The sequence below is a fragment of the Laccaria bicolor genome, genomic scaffold (genome assembly GCF_000143565.1).
Source record: "Laccaria bicolor S238N-H82 LACBIscaffold_10 genomic scaffold, whole genome shotgun sequence".
Lineage (NCBI taxonomy): Eukaryota > Fungi > Basidiomycota > Agaricomycetes > Agaricales > Hydnangiaceae > Laccaria > Laccaria bicolor.
The window spans coordinates 125,463-152,566 of NW_001889881.1; the positions used below are offsets into that span (position 1 = coordinate 125,463).

The window sequence follows — 27,104 nt, forward strand, 5'->3', positions numbered from 1 at the left end:
GTGTAATGCAAAATATGCGCATATATTTCTTCTACGACGACAACGACAATCAATTTAACGCTCGCGAAGTCGAAATCGACCACTTACAACGACAGTGGCCAGCAGAGGGCGTATTTCCTCGCGGAGAAGAGGAGTGAATATCGGCGGATGCCAATCTGAGATTGAAATTGAGCAAACCTTAATCTTTAGTATCATCACAAAACCTAACACGACCGTAGACCTCCATCCTCAAGACCGCTCGACATGGGCAAGTGCTGTCGGATCCCTAATCTTTCGGTTTGCTCACCGTATCGTAGGTATCTCTCGCTCTTCTCGGCATAAACGTTCGGAAACTGGCGCACAGCGCGCCCACTACCGCAAGAAGAGAAAGTTCGAGCTCGGTCGTCAACCCGCCAACACCAAGCTCGGCGCCAAGCGTGTGCACACCGTCCGTGTACGAGGAGGAAATCTGAAGTATCGTGCTCTTCGCCTTGACAGTGGTAACTTCGCCTGGGGCTCTGAGCAAATCACCCGCAAGACCAGGATTATCAGTGTGGTGGGTATCTCATTTTATGATCTATCAATGTGCGCTTCTTATGTTACGATTTAGGTCTACAATGCCTCGAACAACGAACTCGTCCGAACCAACACCCTCGTCAAAAGCGCCATCATTCAGATCGACGCTACCCCCTTCCGTCAGTGGTACGAGTCCCACGTACGTCGCGGTTTTACGTCCTCTGCTTTTGCAATCAGTAACACGCAAATTAGTATGCCCAACCCGTAACGAAGAAAGGCAAGACAACGATCGTTACCGATGCTGCCGCTGAGCCTACGAAGCTCTCAAATCACGCACAACGCAGTTTGGATGAGAAGAAGAAGGGTGCGCTATATCCAATTTTCTTTGACATCCCATTTTTTAACATAATATAACAGAGGCCAAGATCGACACATTGCTTGAATCTCAATTTGCTGCTGGTCGTCTCTATGCCGCCATCGCCAGCCGTCCAGGCCAATCTGGCCGTGCAGATGGGTACATTTTGGAGGGCAAGGAACTTGAGGTACTTCTTTTCGTCGTTGATTTTCTTTCAACAATTGTTGAACAATTTCATCACAGTTCTACCTGAGGAAACTCAGGACTGGCAAGCAAAAGCACGCACACGCATAAACTGGACGAGCTTCCGTTACGCGTCGCCGTTGTTGGACTGAGGTCAATATTTGGAACGATGTTCAGGCTGAATAGCACATTTGGCTTCTATGAGATCATGTCACTCCCGCTAAAAAAAATATATGCTCTCAACTATGTAATACGCTAGGATAAAGCCTTTGCCAAACAGCTGTCAACATAGAGTCATTGAGAGATCTTGAAGTTCAACGTCTTCTACCTCTGGTCGATTTCATCGTTGACCACGACGATGGCGCGTTTTTCTAACTGTCTTAACGTTATACACACCCGCTCACCGCGCAGAAATATAGCTCATATTCTCCGTCTTCAAAACTCTGACCGATCAGCAAGTGACAGTCGAACTAAAGAATGATCTCTCAATAACTGGCGTTCTAAAATCTGTCGACCAGTCTGTAGGCAGTTGACTCGCCGCTTTCGCATTTGTTTACAATGTTGCTCAGGTTCTTGAACATTCGTCTTGACAACATCAAGGTGTCAGATGAATCTCGACATCCGCACATGGTGGGCTTTTTTGAGGTGCGACGCTGTCTTTCTTTCTGATATTCAGACTTGTCAATAGATGGCGGTGAAAAACTGCTTCATTCGGGGATCCGTCGTCCGCTATGTCCAGCTGCCGGCAGAGCATGTTGATACTCAGTTGCTGGAGGATGCAACGCGGAGAGGTATGTCATGTAATTGGCAACTTCAGTCGGGAAATCGCTGATTTCAGATTCAGAGTCTCTGAGCCAAACAAAACGATAGTCTAAGTTGACAAAGGGCTAGAGACAGGGCTTGATAAAGCCAGACATGTGCATATTTTCAACAACATTGATTCCACCAATTAGAGCATTACAGATTCTTTGTCGATATGTGGCCTTTTTGAACACGATTGACCGTCGCAAGATCATGATTCAGGAGGGGGTTGCCTCCACACCTTTGCAGTACCATCGGCGCTTGCCGTCACCAATTCACCAGCATCTGTTGGATGATGTTCTGTCCATGTTATGACCTTGTGATGGGCCTTTGGGGGAGGATTGGGGGGTAGGACTTTTGCCTTTTGAATCGCTTAAAACAGAAATGAATCTGTGAGAAATGCTTGCTCACATCTACAAGATCCCATGCCCAAACCACACCCTTTTCATCACCACATATGACGGTGGCTTCGGCATGACCAAAGCATGCACGACAACGATAAGCTTCATTAACATGCCCGACAAACTCGTTGAGCATCTTGCCGTTGGTCATGTCCATAAGTCGAATATGGTTATCAAGTGTGGTGACTAGCAGCGTCTGGGTATCCTGTGTGGGCACGATGGAGGTGACGGGATCTACACATAAAGTTGCTTATCAGACCATTTCATAATGTAGAATGAAGTCCACGCACGGCCTATGAAATCTGAGCGTAACTCGCCCTTGCGAAGGTCATAAGTGCGAACATGACCGTCCACAGACCCGGTAACAATGAAAGTGGATCCCACATGAATAGTTTGCACCGCATCGCGGGCTTCTTCAAGAACTTGTATGGCCTGGCGAGATTGAGCGCTACAGTCAAAGTTATTTTCATCTGATTAACATGACTTAAAAACGCACCGGAGGTCCCAGAGACGAACTGTCGAATCATAGGATCCTAGCGGGCGTTAATTGGTTTCAGAGACCAACGAGTAATAAGTTTATGAGCTTACCGCTGGCTACAACGCTGGCATCCTCGTTGAACTCCACAACATGAATTTTGCCCATGTGCCCAGCTAGGCGCCTCGTAGTAGTGCCAGATGCAACATCCCACACAAAGACAGAGCGGTCGCCTCCAGATGAAGCGAACTTGGCATTATCATTTGACCTAGAAAGAATTCTAGATTTTAATTTCGAATGAAGGGGAAGAGATACATACACTGTAATTGAGAGAACCTCATAGCCATGAGCAGAAAATGTTTTTATTTCTGAGCCAAGATCGGCGTTCCACAGGCGAACAGTACGGTCTTGACCACCAGTCAAGATATATTTTGCAGAACCTTTTGCATAACGAGCAACATTTACAGCTCCTTTATGATTGTTCAAAACGACGTGGACGTTGCGCGCCACTGGTTGTGGCCCACGAGATGGAGCCATGAGAGAGGCGGAAGAATATCCAAATACTCGGGTTCAGCTCAACATCTACGTAAACTCAATCTGGCTTTGCTCACAACCATGTCGAAGCGCAATCTCTCTCCCGGCCTCTTGCCACCCACCAAGCGTTTACACACCTCCACAGGCCACCAACGACCAACCAATCGTCTCAATTTTGATAATTCACTTTATGACGAGCTTATCTTGTGTATTTTCTCACATCTCTCGTGGATAGACCTCTGTGCAGCACAAGCGACGAGCCGGAATTGGGCCAGACTGGCTACTGACAATGAAATATGGAGAAAGCTCTACCTCAGGACTTATGGTCGCGCACGTCTTCGTGGAACAAGGGGCTTCGTCGGACGTCCTGATGGACGGGACATTAAACCGTTGCCTGGGCGGGCGAAGCCGGAAGACCGTAAAGACTGGAGGCAGATGTTTCGTATTAGCACGAACTGGAGAAGAGGTAAGTTTACCTGTTTTTGTAGTCTTGCCATTGATTGACTAGATATTTGGTTAGGCCGATGCAATGTTGTACGGCTGAATTTGTTAACCCCATGTCAACATGATTTCGACAGGCCACACTGCATACATATGCTTCTAGCTGGCTCCTTGACTATCACATCATCTTCGAAGCCGTCTGAACATCCCAAAATCGATATCCGTGGACCCTCGGGTAATGACCATGCCGTACTTTGTGACTCGAGACTTCCCGGAGAATATAGCATTACCGCACTGGCTTTGGATCAATCCCCGCCAATATCCAGTTACATACGCTTTGCGGTTTTCCTATCCACCGGCGAATTTACTGTGTTTCAAATTTTGCACAACCAACCGATATCTCCAACTAGAAAGCTGGTTTACGTCCCTACTCAACAAAACGACAGGATCTCGCCCATTATTCAAGCTGTATACAATCATCCACTTCTTGTCACGCTCTCCCAATCATTTGCTCTCTGCATATATGATTTGTCATCAGATATTGCTCGACGCACGCAAACGCTGACCTCCTTCACGTCATTCCCGCCTTCCTCTCTTGTACTATCTACCCCAACGTCTACAACATACAAGCTCGTTTTGGCATATTCAATACCTGTCTACCCATCGCATTGGTCAGTCGGTGCGACCGAGCTTATTATATCAGCTGCTCAGGCTTCTCCTTTGTCTCCCCCTGCTCTCTCGTCATTCTCCGAACACCTCAAGCATCCGATTGCGGATGCGATGACCGTTATCTCAACGCGTACCACACGAGCTCTTGATGTACCATCTGGATGGATAGACGAGTACAAACTTCGACTCATGCGGGAGCAGTGGAATCGCAAAGTTTCTCAAGTCTCTGACACTCAAACAGATGGCAAATGGGTGGTATTGGCTCCAGAAGACCCTTCTGATCAAAGCAATCCATCTTGGCGCTCAAATACACATTCTACATCCTCGTCATCATCGGATTCCCCAACGTCAAAACTCGGCCCTTTGCGTTCACCCACAAGCTTACAACTCTATCGGCTCAGTCTACCGACGCAATCTGCGTCTATATCGGCCTCTCCCCCCAAGCTTACTTTCGTACGGACCTTGCATGGACCTTGCGGTCCTGTTGCCGCAATGGCACTCGCAGACGGTAGATGTGTCAGCCTGAGTCACAATGGTGCCATCTGGGTTTGGGATCTCGAAGGTGGAACGAGCGCAGAGGTTGCTGCTGGCGATGGTTCCGAGATAGGCAGCCTTTCTACGGCATCCAAAGGTACGGTGTCTTTTGATGAGAGACGGATCATCAGTGCCAGTGCGGGGAATATCGTGGCCCGAACATTTGACATATGATGAACAACATTGACGCCTCGTGGGCGGCGCGCGGTGCGTTGGTTCGACATAGACTGCTCCATTCAGCAGAGAACTACTGTTATCATTTCATCTAGTTGACGAGGAATCCTGATTTGTTTTATAGGTATATTTATATTGTCCGAGGACTATGTATTGATATCTTTATCTTACGGGACTGTTATTTTTCTTAAGGCCGTCTGCGTATCTCGTTCTGGTCACCAGACCGATGACATGACTCCCATCCACTCACGTTGTTCCCGCCACACCGCTGATTAACCAGAAAGTGAACGACTTGGGCGGGCCTAAGTATGTGGTGCCTGCACGTTTCTGTTGTTGTTGTCGGCCTGCCTTCTGCTTTCGGCCCGCACAAGCGATCTGACCGAATCACTCCGCTAAAAAGGCACCGCCAACAGCGCGCATGTCAGGCAGCCTGAGCAGAGTATCATCGATTGTGCGTCTTTCCTCGGAACTACAGTCTTGTTTTTGAACTGATTTTGCATCGTGCCGTGGTCGATTGTAGATCATCTTATCTCCTTGCACCTTGAAGTGCCAATCTATCTTGTTGACCGAGCCCTTGTGATCACACTTAAGATCCGTGGTACGTCATACTTTCCTCAAGTTCCCTTGTCTAATAGCCTTTTTACCAGTAGAGCCCTCACGAGCACGAGCCGAAATGGCAATGCACAGGAAGCTTTAGCCCGCATTGGAACGATTATCCACCTGCCAGCAAAATGAGTTGGAGAGCAACTATTACAATCTTAGTCTATCTGAATGGGCGTCGGATCGACCCGTTGCTTTTTCCAAGTAGGAGAGCGGGATCATACCACACAGCACTTTGAGGTATATAGAATCTTTATCTTACCTCGAAGCTCAAGTTTCCCCGCATTTTTTTGTCAGCCAACCCAAGCGTGGCGACGTCTAAAATCCTGGTTCCATTGATCGCTTCATCATTCCCCGTTGCGGTGCTGTTTCTAGCGCTCGATCATTTTCGAAGACATGGCCGCGAATCCCAATCACCGCCAGATAGCTGGACCTGATGGTGACTCGGGATCCCAGAACTCGAACCATATTGGGAGGCCGACATATATCACCTCTGGACAATTTCAAGGCCAGACGATTCGTGTTGAACTGGAGGAGCTGCAGAAGGCGGAGCGGGGCAGAAAGTATACTTACTGGGTTTGACCATCGTGTCGATGATGATTTATCGTCACCCAGGTATGCAAGAGTCGATCGGCGTCCACTCGATCCACCCCCTGCCGTCCTGCTCCGTGTGTTCGAAGTAAATCGCACAGATTCCGGAAGACAATGGGAGAGGGAAATCAAGCCCGAGTGAATACGGCATGCCATCTCATATTGAATGGTATCTGATGCGTTTTAATAGGAGCATAAGAAACATTGGAATCATGTGCACTGTCGATTTGTTTCCCGTTCCTGAATCTTTGCTTTCCTCTGACAGCTCATCTTCGACTTCACAATATTACCCGCGTGCTTCTATGTCCACTGGCGCGGACCCTCGATCGGCCGCACCGCTTACTTACTTCCCCTTACATCCGTACACAACTCAGGATGTCCACGCAGAAGAAGCGGCAATGGCTTCGTTTCACATTCCTCGAAGACAACCCCTGGTCCGACATTTGAACCCCAATGAAGTACCGAAGGATGTCGTGTTTCGGCTAGGAAATCACCTCGTCACGGAGTCGTCAAAGTTGACTCCGGCACTTGTCGGGGAAAAGTTCGTTGAACCTACCCTGGTCGAACACAAAGGGAAGAAAGCTCTGGTGTTTGTTTTTGGGGTAAACAAACCTCTAATATGATCAAGAATCGTGCTCTGATAATGTGGGTCCAAGGATCTTGCCATACAGCGCGAGGGCTCCTTCATATTGCGCTATCGTGCACTGGATATCTTCACTTTGAGCTCGGGGAGCAACCACCCTCCGATCCTGGCAGAGCTGTATGGGGGCTCTTTCAAGGTCTACTCGACCAGGGAATTCCCGGGCTTGGAACCTTCGACTGAGCTCACGAGGGTTTGTTTTCATTTCTTTATATCTGTGTTCAGATCTACGGTACTGAAGAAAACCCTGCCTTCCCCACTTAGAATTTTTCAAACCACGGAGTCCGCGTCACGTTACGAGATGCAGAACGCAAGTCGAAGAAAAGGCCTAATAGAGGCCCACCGATGTGAGCCCTGAAGGCCTGCCGAGCCCACTCAAGATATCAGTTTCAGCTTCAGTCTTCTTATGTTAACGAACTTCAATAATCCGAATCGTGCCCTCGCGTCACAATTTTAAATTTGGGTCTTGGTTAGTAATTCTTACCTTACTATAAAATAAGTAGTTGCTCTGTTTTTGTTTCTTCCTTGTGAATGCCACTAAATATGGCTGGCAACTGAGCTTGAATCTCTAGATCTTTTTTTTTTGTAAAGAAAAAAAAAACAAGGTTGTTTTGGTTATTTATTGAGGAGGGAACAGACAAACATTGAAACAAACGGTTTCGCGCGGCCAACACGTGGTGCAATCTGAATCTGTGTGGGGACCTCTTTTGATGTGAATGACCGCCACAAACTGAAATCCAACCCTGTTCCTTTCTGACGACCACCTCGTTCCGAAGTGCCGACGAGAATGCCACAGCAGCCTGACTCTGCGACCCCCACCAGGCTGTGCAGTATTAATGAATCGTTACTGGGGCAGAAACTCCGGATTGCGGGACGGTTTGGCTTGTGATTCTTTCTTGTTACTTCTAACTGACAGTAATTTGTTTTTCAAGAGTGCTTTCCTATGACGTTCTGACTGGTCTTTTCGTTCTCTTGGACAATGATAAAGCTGTTATGGTGGACGTTTCGATGGCGCTTGACGACAAATCGAAGCTGTGGGCGACTGAGCGGCTTAGCACGGTTATCGTTCTTGGACACTTGGAAAGGACAGAGGTAAAATTGACTTCGATGACAGCCAAGACGGAGGATGTTTGCTCATGATTCCGTTTGTCTGGAACCCTCGTGCTAGCAGGACCTTACTGTTCCTCAACTACCTCGAAGAATTCAGATCAATGGGCATCTTGTCATTCGTGCGCTCCTAGTGGTCCCTTGTATGGACTTGAACCTTGCTTTGTGGAATGCGGTGGTTGCAGAGGGAGAACGATCGTGATTGAATGAGGTTGGTGGGCGAACGATTCGCACAGTGGAGCTTCCAACGAATGCCATCAACATGCACGTTGTGATGCAGTACAGTGCTCGGTACAGTGTTGTATATTTATCGTCATTTCTGGAGACTCGGAAGTTGGAACCCTGAGGTGGCATACTTCAAATCTTGTTTGTATATATTATTCTTTAGCTGTTGGCAGAGTCGGGGACCCGCGCTTGCCCCGCTACTGGAACCCACTTATCGTCAATCCCGAAGACTCGGAACCCTGAGATGGCATGTCGGTGTCAGATGACGTCGATTGGGTGCCTCCCTCTTGGAAGCATGGTTCCGGTGGCTTGAGGGGTGTTGTGCGCCATGGCCATGGACGGCTGAGTGTGCCGCCACAGTGGTGGTGGCACCACGGCCACTGAGGGCAATAATGGCCACTGGGCGACGAGGCAAATTGTTGAAACGTTGAAGTGGCCGACCGGCGACTCAAATGATGGATTAGATTAGAGATCTCGGGATCCGATGACGATCGGAATTATCCTGAATTATCTAGTAAATATTCTGGACCCACAACTGTAGAAAGGAGGGGGTAGCGACGGAAAGAAAGAGGAAGTAAAGACTAGTAAAGAACAAAAAAGGCGGCAAGAGTAACAAAAGCGATAACAAAAGTAATGAGGACTCAGAAGGATTCCCACGGATGTAGGATTACCCTAAAAGGCAAGTGGCCTGCGTCGGGCGCACGACCATGATGCCTCGTTTATCCAGTTTATAACAGCTTATAACCCATTGACGCGTACCTCCCACCATCACCGCCAATAGCCCCGTCACTGCGAACACTCCCATCACCGATTTACCATCGCGATACCCGTCAAGCTTCCCCTCTTACCCCGAACCTTCACTGCTCCCACCATGTATTCCGACTGTGTCGCCTCCTCGTCGCGACATCCCCTTCACAGTCCCTCGGGGCCACCCAACCACTCATTCTCCTTCCCAACATCAAGCATCCGCAATGAAACTAGATTCATCCAGCAAGCCACCACCCTTCCGTCTTCATCATACAACACGCCTTCCACTCCCACCACACCTGCTCCCCCCCGCACAACTTTTTCAACGGCGGTGCCACAGCGAGTTCAAGTCTCGCCTGGTCTCTGGTTCGACGGGCAGCGTACCGTCCTTTGCGCTGCTCTACCAGAGGTGCAGCGAGTTCTCGCCACCGCGAGAAACACTCTAAAGCTGTCCCCCACATCCTCAGACGTCGTCTTTGCTCTAGCTGCATTGCACGTCTTTTATTCCCCGGGCGATCCAGCTCATTGGCTGTTTTGGAGTGATGAGCAGAAGAATAAGACTGCAGAAGTCGTTACCCGCATCTCATGCAAGTCAAACAGTCTTATCGCATCATCTGGTTCTTTTCAACTGACTTGCGTTTCACAGTGCATAACCCCCCTTTGATAACATCTCCCGTCGCATGGAACGGTACACCCGAGTACCTCTCAATTCTGGCTAACCACCACGGACCCACCTGGCGGCATGTTTTCGAGCCTAAGCCGTGGTTTACCATCATTGTTCCACCGAAAGCACCTACTCCCGTCAGGGTGCCCAATCTCCGAAAGCGCAAGGTTGCACCAGGCGCATTCCGCGAGCAATCGAAATCTCCGGCTATCGATGAGAGTGAGGAGGGGGACGAACCACCTCCCAAGAGGGTTAGGACAACCCGTCAGGTCACACCAGACAGGGCTGACTCTGCGGGATGCGCCAATGCGTTCGTAGAGGAAGAGAGTGCTCCAGTGAGACCAAGTCGAGCGAAGGCAAGGTCAAAAGTATCCACAGCCACTTCAACGACTCATCCACTGCTCGATCAGAGTCAGGACTTTGCACCAGCAACTCTTCCCGACGCGATGGTCGAAGATGACCCGCCCATTGACGAATTGCCAGCTACAAAACGAGCCAGTACCCGTAAGCGGCGCAAAATCAGCCCTGCATCCCGGTACCCACACGCCATCATCTCTTCCAGAGAAACGTCCTCTTCCCTGGGAGAAACTCTCATTCCCTCAAATACGTCTCATTCTTCTTCTCCTCCTCCAACGCATTCCCGAAATCGATCAACCTCAGAGGCGTCCGCAAAGACGGCCGTTGAATCGGATGAAAGGCGATCAATGTCTGTTTTATCATCGGAAACGGCAGTGGAAGCGTTGAGCTCCAAGAAGAGGAAGCCAACTGCATCCGTAAGTGAAGAAGCGAAAGAACTGGATGAAGGGACGCCGCCAGTGGACGCTGAGGAGGGGATGGTGACTCGCGGTCGAGCTTTACGCGCTCGGCCCAAGATCACACACGTGGATCCGTTGCTCGAGGCGGCGTGTGGAGTGACGAAACTCGACAAAGCTGCCACTGCTAAAGCGCCGCGGGCACGAAGGATAAAGGTATAGCGGCGCCTTGCCATAAACAACGGCCAATATTATAGGAAGGAAACTAAGGATATCTTGTTTATCTCTGCCAACCGGATTGTAGGATTGGGACTCAGAGGTCTCGCATCGCCAACATTGAAGCTTGTATCGCGAAAATAGAAAATGTATAGTACCGTCTTTTTTTTTTTTTTGTACATTTTGGATATGTAGGAATTTTTAGGATTTGAAGCGACTGGATATAATTATCGCTGGAACTCTTTCTTACGCGTGAATATCTCCGATTTTGTCTGGAAAAGGGTGTTGGACGCGTGATTTTAATTTTGAGAGTCCCACCACGTGACCGTACCTTCCCCTGTTCCGAAGCTCCACCACGCACACTCCACCTCTACCTCAGCTTACTCTTTGTCTTTTGACTGAACATTTGGGTAGATACTTGTACAGCGTAGCACCAAGCGCCTCATATGTCTCCTTGGACCAATGAGCATCGAGCACCGCCAACGTGGAGATATCGCCGACCTACTTGCACTTCCGACTTCGTTTCCTCCACACACACGTCAAAGCGAACTCCATGTACTCACGCCGCTAAGGTCGCTTCCCCTGTGGCTGAACCATATGACGCATTCTTAGTGGTCGAGAGTCTGTCAGGTGCGCTTCAGTTCCAGGACAGCCGTCAACTTGCGCGTTACGACAGACTTCAGTCCTCGAATGCCGACGCGAGTGCCGACGCGTTGAAGCGCAACTCATGTACTTATGGTTGGTTGTTTCGTTGCACCACACGTAGAAGTGCATCCTTTTCACCTCGTCAACGTTCGCTCCTCTGATAGAAAAGTATGTTCTCATTCCAAGTTTTCATTCCTTCCACTTCCCGAGGGTGACAGGTGGACCGATGGCAGGTGTTCCATCACGAGAAGAACATGACGGCGGGTATGACAAGTGAAAACGCCGACTGACATAAAAGGGTTTGCAACTCACACACTTTCTACCCCTCTGAAATTCTTTAGTCTACTTATCACCACAGGTTTTTCTATCTTTCCATCTGGATTCAGACTTCCGGCGTTGGTGATAGGCCTGCACGCTTTTCGTTCTCGATGAGGTGCAATGGACCTTGGTGCGCCAGACCTGGCGTAAGCCGGGTCCGATTTACTACCGACCCAACGTCCGCTCTGAACTGATGTTTAGCAGAACCACACAAGTGTTATCTATCTCTTCTCTGCACAACTTTAAGGATTTGGATGACCGTCTTTGGATTGAGGAACTCGGCGCCGTCTATACCGGAGTGGACTCCAAGCCTGAGTTGGACTCCGGGACTTCACCTCCGGTTTCAGGCAATGGGATGCCCTTGATTAACTGAAGCTATTTTGTTTCCGGAATCTACTATGCGCGGTTCGTGACTCCCGAATGGCCATCTTCTTCGACAAGTGGGGGGTCATGTTTCTTCCTCCACAATGAAAGCTGTCACTTTGGGCTTCTCTTGAATTAATTGGGGGTGCAAGCTCATAGTCAGGTGGTAAAGCCGTAAGCTAAATTTTCCATTTAGATCAGTCGCCCCAAAATGCGGAAGATCACTCTGAAAGTTGAAGAGAATTCTAGCTCTCTTCTATCAGTCGTATCTCCTAACCAAAGTAGCCGAGCAAACGTTTTGTAGACGTGAGAAGCATGTGCGTGCGCACATGGCGTGTGTCTCGACTCTCGATCTTCTTGGTCGATGAAAAGCTCGTGCATCCTCAGAAGGATGGGTTCCATGCAATCACTATCATGTCTGAGATCTGAATAATGAAGGTTTCCACTTTGTAGGAGGGTGCACCAAGAGGGCTAGGCTGGTGAATACTGGGGAAGGAGAATTCAAGTTGCACTGATTGGGAGTGTGATCTCAGATCGCAGTGCGACCCGGGACAGCGGCGTGATCGGATAAGATGAATATGAGGTGGTTTGGTGGTGCATGGCAGCCTCCTACCCATTCATTGCGCCGTGGTTGAGTCATCTGAGGGGTGAATGCAATGTTTTATCTAAGTGATTTGGGCAGATTAGTAATACTGATAAGAATGATCCGAGATAACACCGACAACTTTAAACTGCTCAACCACTGTGCAACGCCTGGCACAAAACATTTGTAAACAAATGGTGCCACAGCGCGGAGTCTCAAAACACGTCGCATTCAAGTTATGTCAGCACGCTTGGGCAACGCGCTACCCAAGCGCTATTACTCACCACCACCACAAAGCTTCCTCGTGAACACTCCAAGCATACCTAATAAATTTCATTTGACAATCTGGAGGTTGAAATATATTGGGTTGATGAAGAAGTTAGTGCATATACTTGTAATTGAATGGGTGGCCAGATGTATTTGTGAATCTTGTCTGCAGTCAGGTATCAGTAAAATAAATCTTTTCAAGTCAGTATTAAAAACATGACCCCAGAAGTTTGTTTATTGTCTTTCCTGCGACATAAATTGTCTTTGATCATCAGGTCAAATTTAGATGTACTACAATCATATGGACATCCGCTAAAATTCAAGCTAAAACTTCCTGTTCACAATATAACTTATTGGGTATGTTTGGAGTATTCACGAGGAAGCTTTGTGGTGGTGGTGAGTAATAGCGCTTGGGTAGCGCGTTGCCCAAGCGTGCTGACATAACTTGAATGCGACGTGTTTTGAGACTCCGCGCTGTGGCACCATTTGTTTACAAATGTTTTGTGCCAGGCGTTGCACAGTGGTTGAGCAGTTTAAAGTTGTCGGTGTTATCTCGGATCATTCTTATCAGTATTACTAATCTGCCCAAATCACTTAGATAAAACATTGCATTCACCCCTCAGATGACTCAACCACGGCGCAACGAATGGGTAGGAGGCTGGGTGCATGGATTGTAATTTGTAACGCAATAGCAGGCAATGTGTTGCCATTACTCTGAGTAGGAAGTGGTTTTGTGAATGGAATGAAAGTTGGAACACCTAAGCGTATGGGGACTGTGGGAGGGACTAGTATTCTGCGGTGATTTCCAGTCGGCAGGTAATCATAGCGGATTTGATATGAAATTTCCGAAGACCTAATAAAGAGTGTATGAACTTGTGCCTGGATTTAGACTAACCCCCAGACCAGGTACAAGAGAAATACTGAGAGATTTATTGTTGCAATTGTTCACTACGACGACAATAGGGAAGGGTACAAGCGCAGGCGAAAACGGGGAATCAAAATTTATGGAGGGGAACAACAGCTGCATTATAACTGTAGTGCAAGGATCATGTGTGGGTCTCTGGTGGACTTGAGGGCTCCGATGTCGGTGCGCGAAATGACCGGTTGTGTGTCAAATGATATAAACTGATGTGAGAGCAATGAAGAGAAAGAGAGGATTTATTGAGGAGTACCCATTGGATTTGCATAGGTAGGGTTATTGTTGCAGAGCATTTGTTGTAATACATACCACTGCGTTGTAAACGGTGGTCTTTGCTTCCGCCGTAACAGCGTGACAGACTTGAGTGACACCCATTTCTCATTTCATTATTGCGCGCCCTTCCCTTGTCCTCTCCCACCACCATCCTCCCCGAACTATGCGCCAGACGGGCCCCCCAGCACAGAATAGCATCCCCTCATCATCGGGCAAGCTCAGGAAACGGTGAGCTTCCAGTTCACACTGCCACCACACTATCTAACTCGTCCCCGACAGGAGATGGACCCGTGAAGAGCTGCTCAGAAGCCTTGAGGTCGGCTTTGTTCATTCCTCTACTCCACGCAGACCTTATTGACCTGTTGAAAAGTTGCTGGGAAATCTCTCTGCACCTTTGCCCCACACCCTGCCACATTCCCCTCCCGCATCTCGGTCCTCTTCGCCGGTCCCTGGCTTCAAGCGCAAAGCAGACTCTTCATCCGATCCAGACACTGCCAAGCGTCCCAGGACGAACTCTTTCTCTGACCGCCAGCGCCGCCAGCCTCTACCTCAACAGTCCCATCACTCTCACCATGAGCAGCCGCAACAGCCCCATCACCCTCATCCCACCCAACCCCCATCATCTCATCTCCGAGCAGCCTACTCTTCTACAAACCCTTCACGCCCAGAACCCTGTGAGGATGGCGAGGTCCGAGAAGAACCCATCATCGCTTCCTCTTCCGCATCAATGTCATCACAAGGCCCCGCCACAAACGTTCCCATCCGCCGCCCGAGAAAGGGAAAGCCATCCTTGCGTCATTTTGACAACTTACATGACAAGTACCACAGTGCTGGGCGAATGCTAAAGTATTCCGGTGATGCTCGTTTCTGGTCGACCTACTCTGCGACACACAAGGAATACAGACCACTGCCCGACCCGCCACCACCGGGTTCGTCGTACCATAAGCATGGTGGCTTGATTGCTCGCTTGGAACTCGTAGATGCGTTGGTTTGTTTCACATACTCAATGTGGAATAGGGACTACAGCCGCCGCTTTTGCAACAGCGATACATGGGGTACCATCGAAGCCTTCCTTGGCTGGTGCAAGCAGAAATGGCAAGCCGAAGAAGGCATCAGTGATGCGGAGAAGGCGTTTCTTGGATTGATGTAAGCTCAGTCATTAAAGTGTTTTATGCTCTCTCATAACATTGCTCGCAGTTGGATGATCGAGTCCTGTATACAAGGGCGGAAAGTGGTCTACTCCATGCGACAGAGTGTGGAAGCTGATGTGGACCATCTCGTGAATCGTGTCAAAGCTAAAATTGCGACCGCTGCGGAAATAGCTTTGAAGACTGGCCCCAGTCCAAAGTCGCAGCCCACGCCGCCAATGCTCCCTTCTCCAGCGAGCATCGCCGCGCCTAATAGCGCAAATTCAACGCCCACAAATCGAGATAGTGATACTCCCAATGTCTCTAGTGGTCGCCTGGACGCTGCACCGGCACAGCCTGCTACGGCTCGTCCACGTTTTTCGGGTCCCGCCCTCGTTCCAATTCCTCTGATACCCGAGTACCTCGTTAAAAGCCCCGACCCTATACCAGAGCATGTCATGCTAGCCATGGCCGCAGTCACGGATCCCGTTGGTCCAGTGTTTGTCCAGGACATGAAAGATGTTACCAATCGGTTGACATCGGCCGGCTGGTGCATGACTAATGGACAGGCAACCCTCAATCTTCCAGTCCTAAAGCGATGCTTTCCAACGACGTTCGCGCGAATAATATATACGTCCCTGTTGCCCACCGAGGAGCACGAACCTGATTTCGAGGACGAGGAGGGCGAGCTCTTTTGGCCTGGTCAGATTATCACAGGCGAAGGCCTTGGTTGGCTCTGCCTCATGGGAAAGGCGATGATCCTTGAGTTTGGCAAAGCCTATGATTACAAGGGACTGAACGGTGTAGTCCCGAAACCGGAGCAGGCTGAAGCTGGATCCGTTGGTCCGCCTCCTCAAGCGCAATATCGATCTAATGTGACACCTCAAGGACACCACCCACCCCCATCCCTGGCATACAAGTGGTAGCCTTGGTACAAGTGAGCATCTCTGACGTGAAAGTAAACGGCATAACTGCGCAAATGTATCTTTGATCTACTGCACAAACTCAGAGCACTCTCTCTTGCTGTTTGGAGCTCAAAATCTATGACCCGCAATCAAAAGTTGCATAACTGTCGACAAGCAACCAAAAGCCCCTTGTGCTGAAACCCCTTTTTTGGCGGCTCATATGAAGCCTCACTGGCCCTGAGCAACGCCACTTCATCCGAGATCTGATCATTCTACATATTTTCCGTCCCCCTCTGTAGCCCTAGACGCACACGCACGAAGCGACATGCAATTCCCAAAACAAACAATCGTGTTTCAACTCCTTGTATACCACATCCAATTACCCCTTCCCACCCACCCAAACAATCATCGGAACCTGCATTTCATATCCTCCTCCACCTGCCTATCTTTTTCAATTGCTGCTCTAAGTCCTGTTCTATCCCACTTTAACGAGATACACTTTTTTTAAAACTCCATTCCCGTGTTCTCGCTCTTGGAGGGATTGCAACTGTCTGATCAAAACAAAATCGATGACTTCCGCTTTGAAAGATAAGATCAAGTGACTGCAACGAGTCTCTGCAGCATGGGAAGGCGTCCACCCTCTTGCGTTGTTCGTTGATCGACAGCAAAACTTTATCGCTTCCTGAAGCTCTGGGAGTTCACGCACTTCTGCGCACCCTTATATACACCATCCATCCACTAATTCCACAATGGGAGGCCTCTTCACTTTATATTCAATCATATTCCACCAACTTACGTTACTTCCTGCGCCTCCTGCCGGACACACCAGCTTTCTTGCAACATACTTGGGCTTTTATTTTATATCTTATCTTTCAGTCGTTCAAAAGCATAAAGTAGCCTCTTCTTGTTTACCCTGCATCTGTTTGTCGTGTTGTAATTTGTTGCTCTGAAATCGAAATCAATCAATATCGAACGTAGGGTGTAAGGCTTCCGAATGGTCCCAGGTTACTCTTGTTGGACGGTGTTTTTCTTGTTGGAAGGTGATTTACAACCCCTAAGCCGGGTAAAAACCCAACAGAGAGCAACGTATCATCATCTCACAAGCTAAAAATGACCATAGCTGTCTCGCCATGGAGGGATGCGAGGTGCGCTCTCGATTGGGGCTTATTGCGCAGGAAGAACGATGGAGGATGTGTCCTTGGGGATCCATTTGGTTTTCAGAATTATTTGTTTTTTAGGAGCATAACGGTTTTGGCATGTAGTTAAACAGGCAGCATGGAGAAGTCATGAGTGGGCAAACATGCAATAAAGTCAAAAAAAGGTGACAATTGTAAAAGGCGTCGCTCCCCCCTTTGCTTGATGAACCAGCAGAACCAAAAACAAATACGGTAAATCACCGATTGGACTTGGCCACACGCTCGAGCTCGTCCTTTTTCTGTAAGTGATCATAGGTAAGTCGCTGCGCGATAGAGAGGGAGATAAACCAACCTTGATAGCATATGAGTTTGACGATCCCTTGGCGGCGTTGATAAGTTCGTCAGCCAGGCACTCAGCGATTGACTTGACGTTGCGGAAAGCGGATTCACGTGTCTATCAAGAAGAGTTAACAATTGAATCCGTGAACTGGCTGTGCAGTACGAACACCGATGGTAAGCAGGGAGATGGATTGGTTGACCCGGCGGAGGGGGGACACATCGACGGCCTGACGACGAACGGTACCCTGCGATCCGATACGGGTGGAATCCTCTCGGGGTCCAGTGTTGACGATGGCGTCGACCAGAACCTACAAATCCACGTAAATTTGTTATTCGGAAGCGAATGCAAAGCCAACGCACTTGAATGGGGTTCTGGTCGGTGAGGAGGTGGATGATTTCGAATGCGTGTGCAACAATGCGAACGGCCATGAGCTTCTTGCCGTTGTTGCGGCCCTTCATCATCAAGCTGTGTTCACGAAGCCAGTATTTAAGAAAATGAGTTTGCGCCCATTACAGAATGTGCGCACCTGTCAACCAATCGCTCGACAATGGGCATCTGCGCCTTCTTGAACTGCTTTTTGGCGTAACGACCAGCCGTGTGAGGGAGATAGACGGCATGGCGGACTTGGATGTAGTCCGTGAGGGAGATATCCTTCACCTCAACACTGAACGTTCATGACATCAACAGAGCTCTCCCATATCCTGCGATAGAACTTACTCCTGAGTATCCCACTTGCCGAAGAGTTTAACTTCTTGACCGAGCCTGGAGATGTCCTTGGGGAGAGTAGTGGCCATTTTGATAGGTCTTGAGGAGGATATGGAAACCGCGAAGGCCTTTAGCGTTGAAAAAAAGATGTTAGTTTGACGTCGAGCACAGTATTGAGCAACCCAATCTCACCCTCGAGCGTGTATTTGCACTTATTGTTCACACCAAAAATCAAGGTTTGAGGCGTCGTCGGCATTTCCCGGAAGACTGTATAGTTGCTCGCCTATTTCAGAAACCAAATTGCCTATTATATATGTATTCCCGTCTGTTTCTGGAACAGGCTTACAAGTTACAAGTAATATTACAGACCAATCGTTCTAAGTACAAAAGCTTCATGCTCCAGCGTCTGGAGGGGTATTCTCGTTCCCAATGTGCCCAGCCTTCACGTTGTGGGCGTTTCCGAGATCTTCGAATACGACCTTGGTATCTATGTTCCTTTCTGCCGTAGCCTTGACAAGCTCCATTCTCAACTCATGCTCCTTCTCAGCTCTCTCTTCTGCCTTTCTTCTGATACTGACCTCTCGCTTAATCTGATCCAATGCATACGTCTCCAATCGACGCGCATCGTCGCGCTCCTTTTCAAGTTCATCAAGTTTCCGTTGAAGCTTCCGGCGTAAATTTCGTTCATGTTCATTATCTTCCTCAAGCTTGCGTTTCACGTTCCGTACTTCTGAAAGGAGGAGCGCTTGATCATGATTTCGATCTCTCTGAGATTGGAGCTCGCGTTCAAGTACTCGATGTTGAGACAACGAAATTGAGTAGCCAGGCTTTGTAGGTATTGCACCAAATGGCTTCGTAGGGGTAGAAATTGAGGGTGTTCCGGGGGTGGTCGGCGAAACGGGAATCGGTACTTTCAATCGGCTGGCCAAGGGGCTAGTTGGAATGGATCGGCTGGCCGAGGGGCTAGTTGGAATGGACCTCGATGAGAGACGAGAAGAATCGGTTGCCATAGTTGACGTCGTTTGAGTGGGTGCAACGTTGAAAGGCTGCAATCGCGCCAACGTTCCTGGGGGAGGCGCACCCTCGCCGAAAACCCTCTGAAGCCATTTTTGTGCGGCTCGATAATGAACCGAAGCAGCAGCGGTGTCTTTCTTTTCCTTTGCTTTCTTGGCGAGTTCAACTTCGCAACCCGACAGCATTAGAAAAGCTGGTTTGAGGTCTTGCTCTGAAACGCCTCTTTTCATAAGTTCTGAAGTCCCAGATTTGTCGATAGAACCTATATGCGAGGCAGTTATGCACTCTTACCTGTGGTCATCGCATCCAGAACGCTTACGGCAGCTGGAGTGTTTGAAGAACGACGATAGTTTGCAGCTACGATCATCCAATTGCCCCTTTCGCTTTGTGTCAGCTTTAGGATATCTATAATTACCTGCGGATCTTGTTGGAGTTCTTGGAGGTCGAATGTGATAGCCCCGCCCGAAAGACTCATTGTGATGGTATTTGAAAAGGAAAGGGGAAAGGCTGAGGTAGACGGTGCCGCGTCAGTCGAAGAAACAACTACTGTTGGCGCCTGACTATTCAAATCGTCCTTGACATTGGTCACGGGAGTCAATAGTGGAGTGCTGGAACTAGGGTGGCGGGGCGTGACGTGCGCGTCGCCACCCCCGGTTCCACTTGACTTCGATGAACCTTGCATTGGCATAACTAGTGGTTTACTAGTATACGATGCTGCGTTGGAGAGGTTCCGATCTCTTGAAAATTCCAAGTGCATGACCCCAGAGGCCTCCGCTCTAACGACGGAGGTAGAACCGCGGCGTCGATCAAGGGTGTCCTTGGGTGCATTGGAGGTGCTTGTTCTGCGCGGTCGTCCATAAGAGTCAAAGTCAGAGGGATTTGTAGATCGATACTGTTTTATCAACTGAGGATTCGTGCTGATTGGGTAGACACGGATCCCTACACCGCCGAGCTCAAGACCTATTGCACGTTCGGCGTTTTCGATGTTCGTGAATTTCATAAAGTAAAGAGACGCTCCAGAGACACCAGCGTCATAGGGGTATAAGGAAGGTCTTCAGGATGGGCGGTTAAGCAGTAGAATCTTGATTACAGAACAGAGCCTTGCACCGCAGACGTACATTTCACCACATCGAGCGAAAATGCCGCGAATATTCAGAGGCTCTTTGGTGTGATTTTCCACTTTGAGGACAGTCTTGAGTAAATCCATAACCGAGGGTGACGGATGATGCGAAGTTATTTTTAGCGGTAGCAACGAAAAAGATGCGGATAATTGTACCGCCTCTACCAGAACCATGATCAAAACGAAACATACGCATCAGCGTAGAAAGGCGTAGAACTAGCATCTACTAGCATCGCAAAAATCAAGACGCAACGAATTCCATTCCATTTATTACCCCGAGACTCCGATCAAGCCGGGAAAAAGCTTGGCAAAAGGAGACGCCGAGTCCAATGCTGTCCAATGCTCCGATGACAACACATGGATGTGCCTTGTGCTGCGAGCGTGCCGCTTGACAACATATAAAGGAGGTTGCGGGGGCAACAACCCACTTCAAACCACCGTCCATCTTGTTCTGTTTTTTTAAAAATCATACCGACCGTCATGCCCATCCTTCGTGCTTTCGCTGTTATCTCGCTGGCTGCTTACGCTTCAGCTCAATCGTAAGTCAACACTCGAGGCAAATGAACTGTTTAATGACCCGTTATTCAGCCTATCATCGGCATGCACAACTGCATTGACGTCCGTTGCCCTTAATCCCGATGCCGCTGCTTGCCTGAGCCCTTCTTCACTAATTCCAATTGCTACTGGAGGCGCTAACAAATCCGTCGTCGCACCAATTAACAATTGGTTGACTGCCGTCTGTGGTGCACCGGCTTGCAGTAACGCAACCATTGCTGCGGTCGTGACAAACATCACCACTGGGTGCGCCACAGATTTGGCCGCTACGGGATTCACGTCTGATCTTACGCCAACCATTACTACTCTGGTGGAACAATATTACCCAACTGTGCGGCAGGTCATTTGCTTGAAAGAGTGAGTGCTCGATGTGAAAGGCCCTTCCCCTTGGCACTAACAACATTGTAGTGGAAGTACAAACTGCATCACTGAAACCCTTACCAACATTGAAGCCATTGTGGGCCCCCTCACTCTCACAAACATCCTCTCCATTGCGGCCAACCCTCCCAGCACCATTCCCACAAACATCACCTGCTCGAACTGTATAAAAGCGGCATATAACATTATTGCCAAGGACGTTCCTAGCATTGTTTCCGAAGCTGCGCCAGCTTTGCAATCACAATGTGGTGCCTCCTTCACGGGTGAGTTTGCGAAACGAACGTAATTTTCCGATGAACGCTAAGGCTTTAACAGATGGCGCTACGCCTTCGGGAATTAGTGAAAGTGCCACCAATGCCGCATTAGCCTCAACCAGCTCCAAAGCTGCCGCTGCTGGTTCAGTGGCCATGCTCTCCCAGGGACTTGTTGCGGGTCTTGCTGCGTCGGGTCTGGTCATTGGCTCAACCTTGTTCACCTTGCTGGCTTAAAATTATGAATTCGATTTACGTGGACTCTGGAATCCGATATTTCATGGATTTGTGGACGCTATAAGTACTGGATGACCGTGCCGCTATATATCTCCAAAGCAGTACTACATACGACGATACTTTAGATGCAGGAGGAATGTCTACAGAAAAAATGTCAGGATAGTAATAAATAACGTGAATCGTAGACGAGGGAACAAAGCCGATGTAATGAAGAAGAGAGAGGGGATGGTAATTGCACATTTTGAGGATCTTGGTAAGGATTGATCGATGATCAACTGTGCGTTGTAGAATTCCTCCGTTGAGTAAATTATTGAAGACAGACGTTCAATGGACCGCATAAATGCGAGGCACTGACCCTGAGTCACGTGTACAGGCTGGATATATCACAGAGGGGTGATTCTGGTGAACTGCCGCCGTGCATCCACTGGTATCAAGTGGCCTAACGCTTGCACATCATCTACAATTCCCAATACCCTCTCCATTTAGCATTTCCAAGCATCGTTGCACTCATGGCCTCACCTCTAACCCCAGCTAGAAGAACGTTCGACATCCCCAATACTGAGACTGGCCTCGCAGAATGGACCAGTAAGATCAAGGCGATGCAACGGCAAGTTGACGCAGATGAGGAAGCAGAACAAAAACGACTAGAAGAAGAGATTGCTGCATCAAGGAGGGCTCGTCTACGCAGAAGCCGCGGTAACACTCCTAGTGATAGTCCAAACATGTGTAAGTTCAACTTGAACTTGGTTCAGTACGTGACAATGAACTTACCTTCTTCTACTCACACGAAAGCCAGGGATTCAGATCGGCATAACCACTTGAGCGACGCCCCCGAGATCGATGAGCCAAAGTCGATTCCAAACCGACAGAATGATGCATTGCAGAAAATCATTAGCAATAATCATGTTTTCAATCCCGACAAAGGATCATCAGATACCTTGTCGACGCGACTCCCGACGGCGAAAAAGCCCGAATCTATATCTCTCGCTGCCTTTATGGGAGGTCGTGCGAGCGGACCCAAATTGAATCGCCATGCTCCTCAACAAGACGCTCATGATCCAACTCAGTTTGACCAACCAGATACAAGGGCACCACATCCGATTTTTGGAAAGGGAGGGGTGGCTATGCCTGGCATGGCTACGAAGAGTGGAACCCGGGAGAGCACACCTTCGGCTTCCAGTAAAGAGGACTCTGACCGATCCCGTCAATCAAGAGGCAGCTCAGCTTCCGCGACGTCTTCAACTGCTCAAAGATACGCCAACAAACCGTCCTTCTCGGAAAGTGAACCTCATCGGACGCCTGAAACAGTTATAACCCCCGCGGCTACGCGCTCAATGGAGAAGGAGAGCTCCAAACCCCCACGCGATAAGCTTCCAACAGCAAAGTTGTACGTGAAGGGACAGAGGGAGCCCGAGCAGCATGCGATCTCTGCACATAACGCTGGGATTCGGGAACGTACAACGAGCACTCCCATCGCTGCCCCAGCTGACAACTTAGGGGAATCTCCAACTGTGAGTGCCCGGCCTTTGGGAAGTGACGCTTTCTCGCGCACATCGAACCCTGTAGCGCCAAAATATACCCCTATGAGAGACCGTACCATCTCAACACCTTCCTACATGGCCAATGAGAGAGAGCCTATGATACCCAAAGAGCCTCGGCAAACTTTGATTCCTCAATCTTCGCGTCCATCTACTTTTACGCCACCCTCTCTGGCGAGACCAATTCTCCCGGAAGCTCGCTTGCCATCGCAAACGCCTGTAATTCCGGCCACACTGATCGCTTCTCCGGCCTTCCAAAGGTCCCAGCTTCAAAAGGACCCATCTCCGAGCATTAGTCGACTTCAGGGACGCGGCTTTGTTCAGAACATGGTGAAGGCCAGCGTTCAATTAGAACAGCAGTCGGGACCTTCTCCACCTGACAAACCTGACAAATCTCGGCCAGCGAATGGCGGACGGAAGAGTTCTGTGCTGGATCGTTGGCAACCTGGTACACAATCAAATTCTTCGCCCACTTCTTCCCCCATGACTTCACCTTCCCATCGGCAAGATGCTTTCCACTCTTCTCCAGTGAGAAGATTTACAACGACAAATAATAAGGATCTTCCCACTGAATTGCCACATATGCAAAAGCCAGTCCCAGCGCCTACATCTCTCAAATCTGTAGCATCTTTACCCTCCTTACTGAAGTCAGGGCCTTCAACCCCCATCAAACCTCTCACCCCCAGGACGCAGGAGATAATCAACAAGATGCCTCCTGAAGGTGATCTTGGCTCTGCTACCACTATGTTTGTCGTCAAACCTAGCAAATCTTCGACACGATTGCCAGCTGTTGACGAGCTGGGGGTGAAGCATACTGTAATTCCTACTTTTGGGAACCGTAAAGGCCAGTTTCGTGCTTCTCTGGAGACGGCAGCTTCATCAGGAAAGCCGTTGATTCATGTGCGTTAATCCTGGTAATGCTTTATGTCGGAATTTACTCACATTCATGTATTTTCTCTGGTCCTTTTCCCATCCGGATTATATCCCTACTACAATCATATTTTTTTGCATGCTTTCCTTCCTCCCTTGTTTGTGTGATAGCCGACGAAAGACAGAGCTCGAAAACCCAAGAAGTACAGCGCCCAAACTAGTTCAGAGCTTCCACAAAAGTCTTCGCCCTTATCTTGGATGCAGAGACCAGCTCAGGTGGCCATAGATGACAGTTTGCCTTCCGCAACACTTCCCTCAAGTTCGCCCTCCAGTGGGGGCTTTGCAATAAATGATGCCCCCATATCGCAGAAAAAGCAGCCATCTGCTGAAGCGATCTCTAAAGAACCCATCTCTGATTCAAAGGTTGCCCGTGCCACAAAGGAGTGGGCGAGAGCAGCTCAAGCCAAAACGAAAGAGGTAACGGATTCAGGGAATCTCTTAGCCGAATCTAGGTTGAAACCCTCGGGGATGCTCAAGCAACCCCTTCCAGGTATGGTACTCTCAACAGCACGAGTCGACGAGGCCAGTTCACCTCCCGAGCGCTCCCCACGATCGGTTTGGGCCGGGCCTGTCACTTCTAATCTCCCCCAGAACCCCCATGCTGAGTCCAGGTCCAAACCTTCAGGAATGCTCAAACAACCCCTACTAAACATAGCTCCCCCAACAGCGCCATTTGACGAGGCTAATTTCCCCCAACAGCGCTCCCCTCGACTGGATATCGCAAGGCCAGTCGCCTCAACCCCCATGGATGCGCGGGATAGTGGGGCCATTGTAAACGCATCTTCGAAACACAATCGCATCCCCAGTACAGGGAACCGCGCTACAGTTATGGATGTTGCTCAAGCACTTAGCGATCATCCAGCAGTGGTCGGAAGGCTGGATGTTTCACCAACTTCGATCGTTGTAGAGACTGCGTCAACATCAGTCATGGAGCCAATGAAGTCTCGCAGTACTATGCCGGCAGAGAAACGCAAATCTAGCTACGAGAGATACTCTGCTGTTGTTTTACCACCACTGAAAGAGGAGGCCACACCTACGTCATCTCCTTCTGGTACGTTATCTGGTATAAGTGCACCCTCCCTTCGCAATGAGTCAGTAAATGGCGGTGCCGACTCTGCGCGAGTCGGACAAGCGCAAAACGTTATTCATATAAGTGAGTTTTTCGCTCCTTCGAAGAGTATCGCTTGAATATATTGTGTAGATCACCAAGACGAGTCGCTACCCGAGGTTGACATTGCATCTTTAGCCAGACCACAGTTCCACACGTTATCACTGCCACCCGACACACAGACCATTTCGGTGGACGTAATTGTCATCAAAGGCGCCACGGCAAGTACTCTTTCGCAAAACTTGGACATTTTCTATGACACAGAGACATTGGCTGTTGTCAATCGTACAAAGTCGAAGAGTACTAGCTTGGCGTCGACGACAGTTTGGGCGTGGATAGGAAAACGAAGCCACTGGGGCGAGAAGGAGGAGAAGAAGCTACAAGAACTAGCGAAGCATTATGGAACAAGCCCTGTGCGTCTTCACTTTCGTCTGTCTTAATGACTGATTAAACTGGTACAGTCCCTTGTTTACCAAAACTCCGAACCGATTGAGTTAGTTTTCGCTCTGGGTGGGCGGCTGGCTGTTCGTCAGGTATGCTAAGCCTAGATAGACTTGCACCTCGGCACAGTCGTTAACTTTGTACAACTCAGGGAACTCGGACGCACTGGACACCCGAAAACACAACAATGCATTCGGTCAGATTGTCTCACGGCGTCATATTGATCGACGAGCACGAACTGGTACGATCGATAGCGTCCTGTAAATATTTAAACACTAAATGGGCGATGTTCACTCCAGAACGTTCGCAATCTGTGTTCTGGATTCTCCTACTGTCTCACAATCCTGGATACGGTATACGTATGGCATGGCTGTGGCTCAACTGATCTCGAGAGGAAGGCGGCCATCGAATATGCCGAAGGCCTTGTCAGGACATCGGCCCCGCCGGTGGAGCTCCTTGAGGGTGAGAACGATACCGATGAAATGTTCTGGATGATTCTCGGAGACGAACAATTCGCAAAAGCCGACTATTGGCAATGGAGAAAGACTTCCCCCGTCATTGATCCAAGCATCTGGAAGGTGGAGGCGAGCCGCAATAAGCATGCAGTCAGTCTATTATATTTTCGACGTTGAGTTACCACTGATCTTCCTGTGGTAGATAACACCTGTAGAGACCTTTTCGGAACGAAGCTTCAACCAGCAATCAGCTTATATCCTCGATTGTATATGGGAGTTGTTTGTGCTGGTGGGCACTGAAGCCCGAGATCGGAGGCAAGACATCAGGCTTGCGATAAATGTTGCCGTGGTATGTACTTTTCCTCCTCTTGTATTCGTCACATCTAACTGTGGTCTTTGTTCAGAAACTTGCGAAACGAGCAGCGTCGGAGCGACCATACAAACCTACAGTCCATGTTCTCGTACTTCCCTCGCAGCTGCCCCTCGACCTTCGGCTCAGTGTTCGTTGTTTGGATGAAGTTTTCTTGGTATCGTTTATCCCCTCTTTCGCTTTCGCGTTGCTCACCTCAGTGGTATAGAATAACGGTGAAGTACCGGATCATATGAATCTACTATCTTCTACTGAAGCCTCAAGTCATGTGAGTGATTATTCTGAACTGTTCTCATCGTCGTCTGACTTGCGTCAGTTGGATACTTATACTTGGGATCGAAGCGCTTTAAAAGACGAGGCCATGCTTCCGCTGGGTGTCGCTGTAACGGATATACCTTGATACCAACTCAATCCATTCTATATCTGTATAAGTTTTTGGATCATTCAAAGTATTTGGCGTAATCATAAACCAACGTGGGCGCATTACGGAGGGATATTAATTAGATAAGTTAGTAGGTATAG

General features: G+C 49.1%; 12 protein-coding genes across 12 annotated transcripts; 10 read left to right on the plus strand and 2 right to left on the minus strand.

The window, feature by feature from the left end:
* Positions 1 to 292: 292 nt before the first annotated feature.
* LACBIDRAFT_190306 (40S ribosomal protein S8) lies at positions 293 to 1,279 on the plus strand (the record flags this gene model as incomplete). Its single annotated transcript, XM_001880081.1, has 5 exons — positions 293 to 535; positions 590 to 694; positions 748 to 859; positions 913 to 1,037; positions 1,094 to 1,279. Coding segments are annotated over 5 exons (636 nt in total), but the record flags the coding sequence as incomplete, so codon positions are not given.
* Positions 1,280 to 1,452: 173 nt separating this feature from the next.
* Positions 1,453 to 1,865, plus strand: LACBIDRAFT_234402 (uncharacterized protein; the record flags this gene model as incomplete). The annotated part of the gene is made up of 3 exons (XM_001880082.1): positions 1,453 to 1,550; positions 1,603 to 1,663; positions 1,722 to 1,865. Coding segments are annotated over 3 exons (303 nt in total), but the record flags the coding sequence as incomplete, so codon positions are not given.
* A 1,460-nt stretch (positions 1,866 to 3,325) lies between these two features.
* Positions 3,326 to 5,062, plus strand: LACBIDRAFT_296249 (uncharacterized protein; the record flags this gene model as incomplete). The annotated part of the gene is made up of 2 exons (XM_001880083.1): positions 3,326 to 3,710; positions 3,765 to 5,062. 2 exons carry the CDS (start codon positions 3,326 to 3,328, stop codon positions 5,060 to 5,062), a joined length of 1,683 nt encoding a protein of 560 aa, XP_001880118.1.
* A 996-nt stretch (positions 5,063 to 6,058) lies between these two features.
* On the plus strand, positions 6,059 to 7,244 carry LACBIDRAFT_296250 (uncharacterized protein; the record flags this gene model as incomplete). The annotated part of the gene is made up of 5 exons (XM_001880084.1): positions 6,059 to 6,225; positions 6,278 to 6,391; positions 6,444 to 6,855; positions 6,910 to 7,086; positions 7,158 to 7,244. The coding sequence occupies 5 exons, from the start codon at positions 6,059 to 6,061 to the stop codon at positions 7,242 to 7,244; spliced, it is 957 nt and encodes a 318-aa protein (XP_001880119.1).
* A 436-nt stretch (positions 7,245 to 7,680) lies between these two features.
* On the plus strand, positions 7,681 to 8,033 carry LACBIDRAFT_296251 (uncharacterized protein; the record flags this gene model as incomplete). Its single annotated transcript, XM_001880085.1, has 2 exons — positions 7,681 to 7,769; positions 7,826 to 8,033. 2 exons carry the CDS (start codon positions 7,681 to 7,683, stop codon positions 8,031 to 8,033), a joined length of 297 nt encoding a protein of 98 aa, XP_001880120.1.
* Positions 8,034 to 9,096: 1,063 nt separating this feature from the next.
* Positions 9,097 to 12,004, plus strand: LACBIDRAFT_293995 (uncharacterized protein; the record flags this gene model as incomplete). Its single annotated transcript, XM_001880086.1, has 7 exons — positions 9,097 to 9,589; positions 9,619 to 10,604; positions 10,800 to 10,886; positions 11,036 to 11,342; positions 11,414 to 11,417; positions 11,608 to 11,697; positions 11,769 to 12,004. 7 exons carry the CDS (start codon positions 9,097 to 9,099, stop codon positions 11,938 to 11,940), a joined length of 2,139 nt encoding a protein of 712 aa, XP_001880121.1. The 3' UTR covers positions 11,941 to 12,004.
* Positions 12,005 to 14,135: 2,131 nt separating this feature from the next.
* On the plus strand, positions 14,136 to 16,025 carry LACBIDRAFT_296254 (uncharacterized protein; the record flags this gene model as incomplete). The annotated part of the gene is made up of 4 exons (XM_001880087.1): positions 14,136 to 14,200; positions 14,252 to 14,288; positions 14,343 to 15,118; positions 15,170 to 16,025. The coding sequence occupies 4 exons, from the start codon at positions 14,136 to 14,138 to the stop codon at positions 16,023 to 16,025; spliced, it is 1,734 nt and encodes a 577-aa protein (XP_001880122.1).
* Positions 16,026 to 16,346: 321 nt separating this feature from the next.
* On the plus strand, positions 16,347 to 16,954 carry LACBIDRAFT_296256 (uncharacterized protein; the record flags this gene model as incomplete). The annotated part of the gene is made up of 1 exon (XM_001880088.1): positions 16,347 to 16,954. The coding sequence occupies exon 1, from the start codon at positions 16,754 to 16,756 to the stop codon at positions 16,952 to 16,954; it is 201 nt and encodes a 66-aa protein (XP_001880123.1). The 5' UTR covers positions 16,347 to 16,753.
* Positions 16,955 to 17,241: 287 nt separating this feature from the next.
* LACBIDRAFT_184639 (40S ribosomal protein S5) lies at positions 17,242 to 18,314 on the minus strand. Its single transcript, XM_001880331.1, has 6 exons — positions 18,198 to 18,314; positions 18,007 to 18,144; positions 17,840 to 17,945; positions 17,647 to 17,787; positions 17,493 to 17,594; positions 17,242 to 17,439 (listed from the first exon to the last, which is right to left on the minus strand). Exons 1-6 carry the CDS (start codon positions 18,272 to 18,274, stop codon positions 17,398 to 17,400), a joined length of 606 nt encoding a protein of 201 aa, XP_001880366.1. The 5' UTR covers positions 18,275 to 18,314; the 3' UTR covers positions 17,242 to 17,397.
* A 263-nt stretch (positions 18,315 to 18,577) lies between these two features.
* On the minus strand, positions 18,578 to 20,493 carry LACBIDRAFT_326369 (uncharacterized protein; the record flags this gene model as incomplete). Its single annotated transcript, XM_001880332.1, has 3 exons — positions 18,578 to 19,461; positions 19,491 to 20,251; positions 20,318 to 20,493. The coding sequence occupies 3 exons, from the start codon at positions 20,491 to 20,493 to the stop codon at positions 18,578 to 18,580; spliced, it is 1,821 nt and encodes a 606-aa protein (XP_001880367.1).
* Positions 20,494 to 20,799: 306 nt separating this feature from the next.
* On the plus strand, positions 20,800 to 21,740 carry LACBIDRAFT_296259 (uncharacterized protein; the record flags this gene model as incomplete). The annotated part of the gene is made up of 4 exons (XM_001880089.1): positions 20,800 to 20,858; positions 20,908 to 21,231; positions 21,283 to 21,515; positions 21,568 to 21,740. The coding sequence occupies 4 exons, from the start codon at positions 20,800 to 20,802 to the stop codon at positions 21,738 to 21,740; spliced, it is 789 nt and encodes a 262-aa protein (XP_001880124.1).
* Positions 21,741 to 22,249: 509 nt separating this feature from the next.
* Positions 22,250 to 26,982, plus strand: LACBIDRAFT_296260 (uncharacterized protein; the record flags this gene model as incomplete). Its single annotated transcript, XM_001880090.1, has 11 exons — positions 22,250 to 22,466; positions 22,545 to 24,178; positions 24,320 to 25,361; positions 25,410 to 25,729; positions 25,778 to 25,849; positions 25,909 to 25,998; positions 26,057 to 26,362; positions 26,415 to 26,561; positions 26,617 to 26,739; positions 26,791 to 26,850; positions 26,899 to 26,982. The coding sequence occupies 11 exons, from the start codon at positions 22,250 to 22,252 to the stop codon at positions 26,980 to 26,982; spliced, it is 4,095 nt and encodes a 1,364-aa protein (XP_001880125.1).
* Between the last annotated feature and the right edge of the window lie 122 nt (positions 26,983 to 27,104).

Bases quoted from the DNA above. Each gene is read 5' to 3' on its own strand.
- LACBIDRAFT_184639 (XM_001880331.1), bottom strand. From the start codon at position 18,274: ATGGCCACTACTCTCCCCAAGGACATCTCCAGGCTCGGTCAAGAAGTT. The intron at 17,946-18,006 runs GTGCGCACATTC...TCGTGAACACAG, and splicing joins GTCGAGCGATTGGTTGACAG to CTTGATGATGAAGGGCCGCA. The intron at 17,440-17,492 runs GTTGGTTTATCT...GATCACTTACAG, and splicing joins CAAACTCATATGCTATCAAG to AAAAAGGACGAGCTCGAGCG.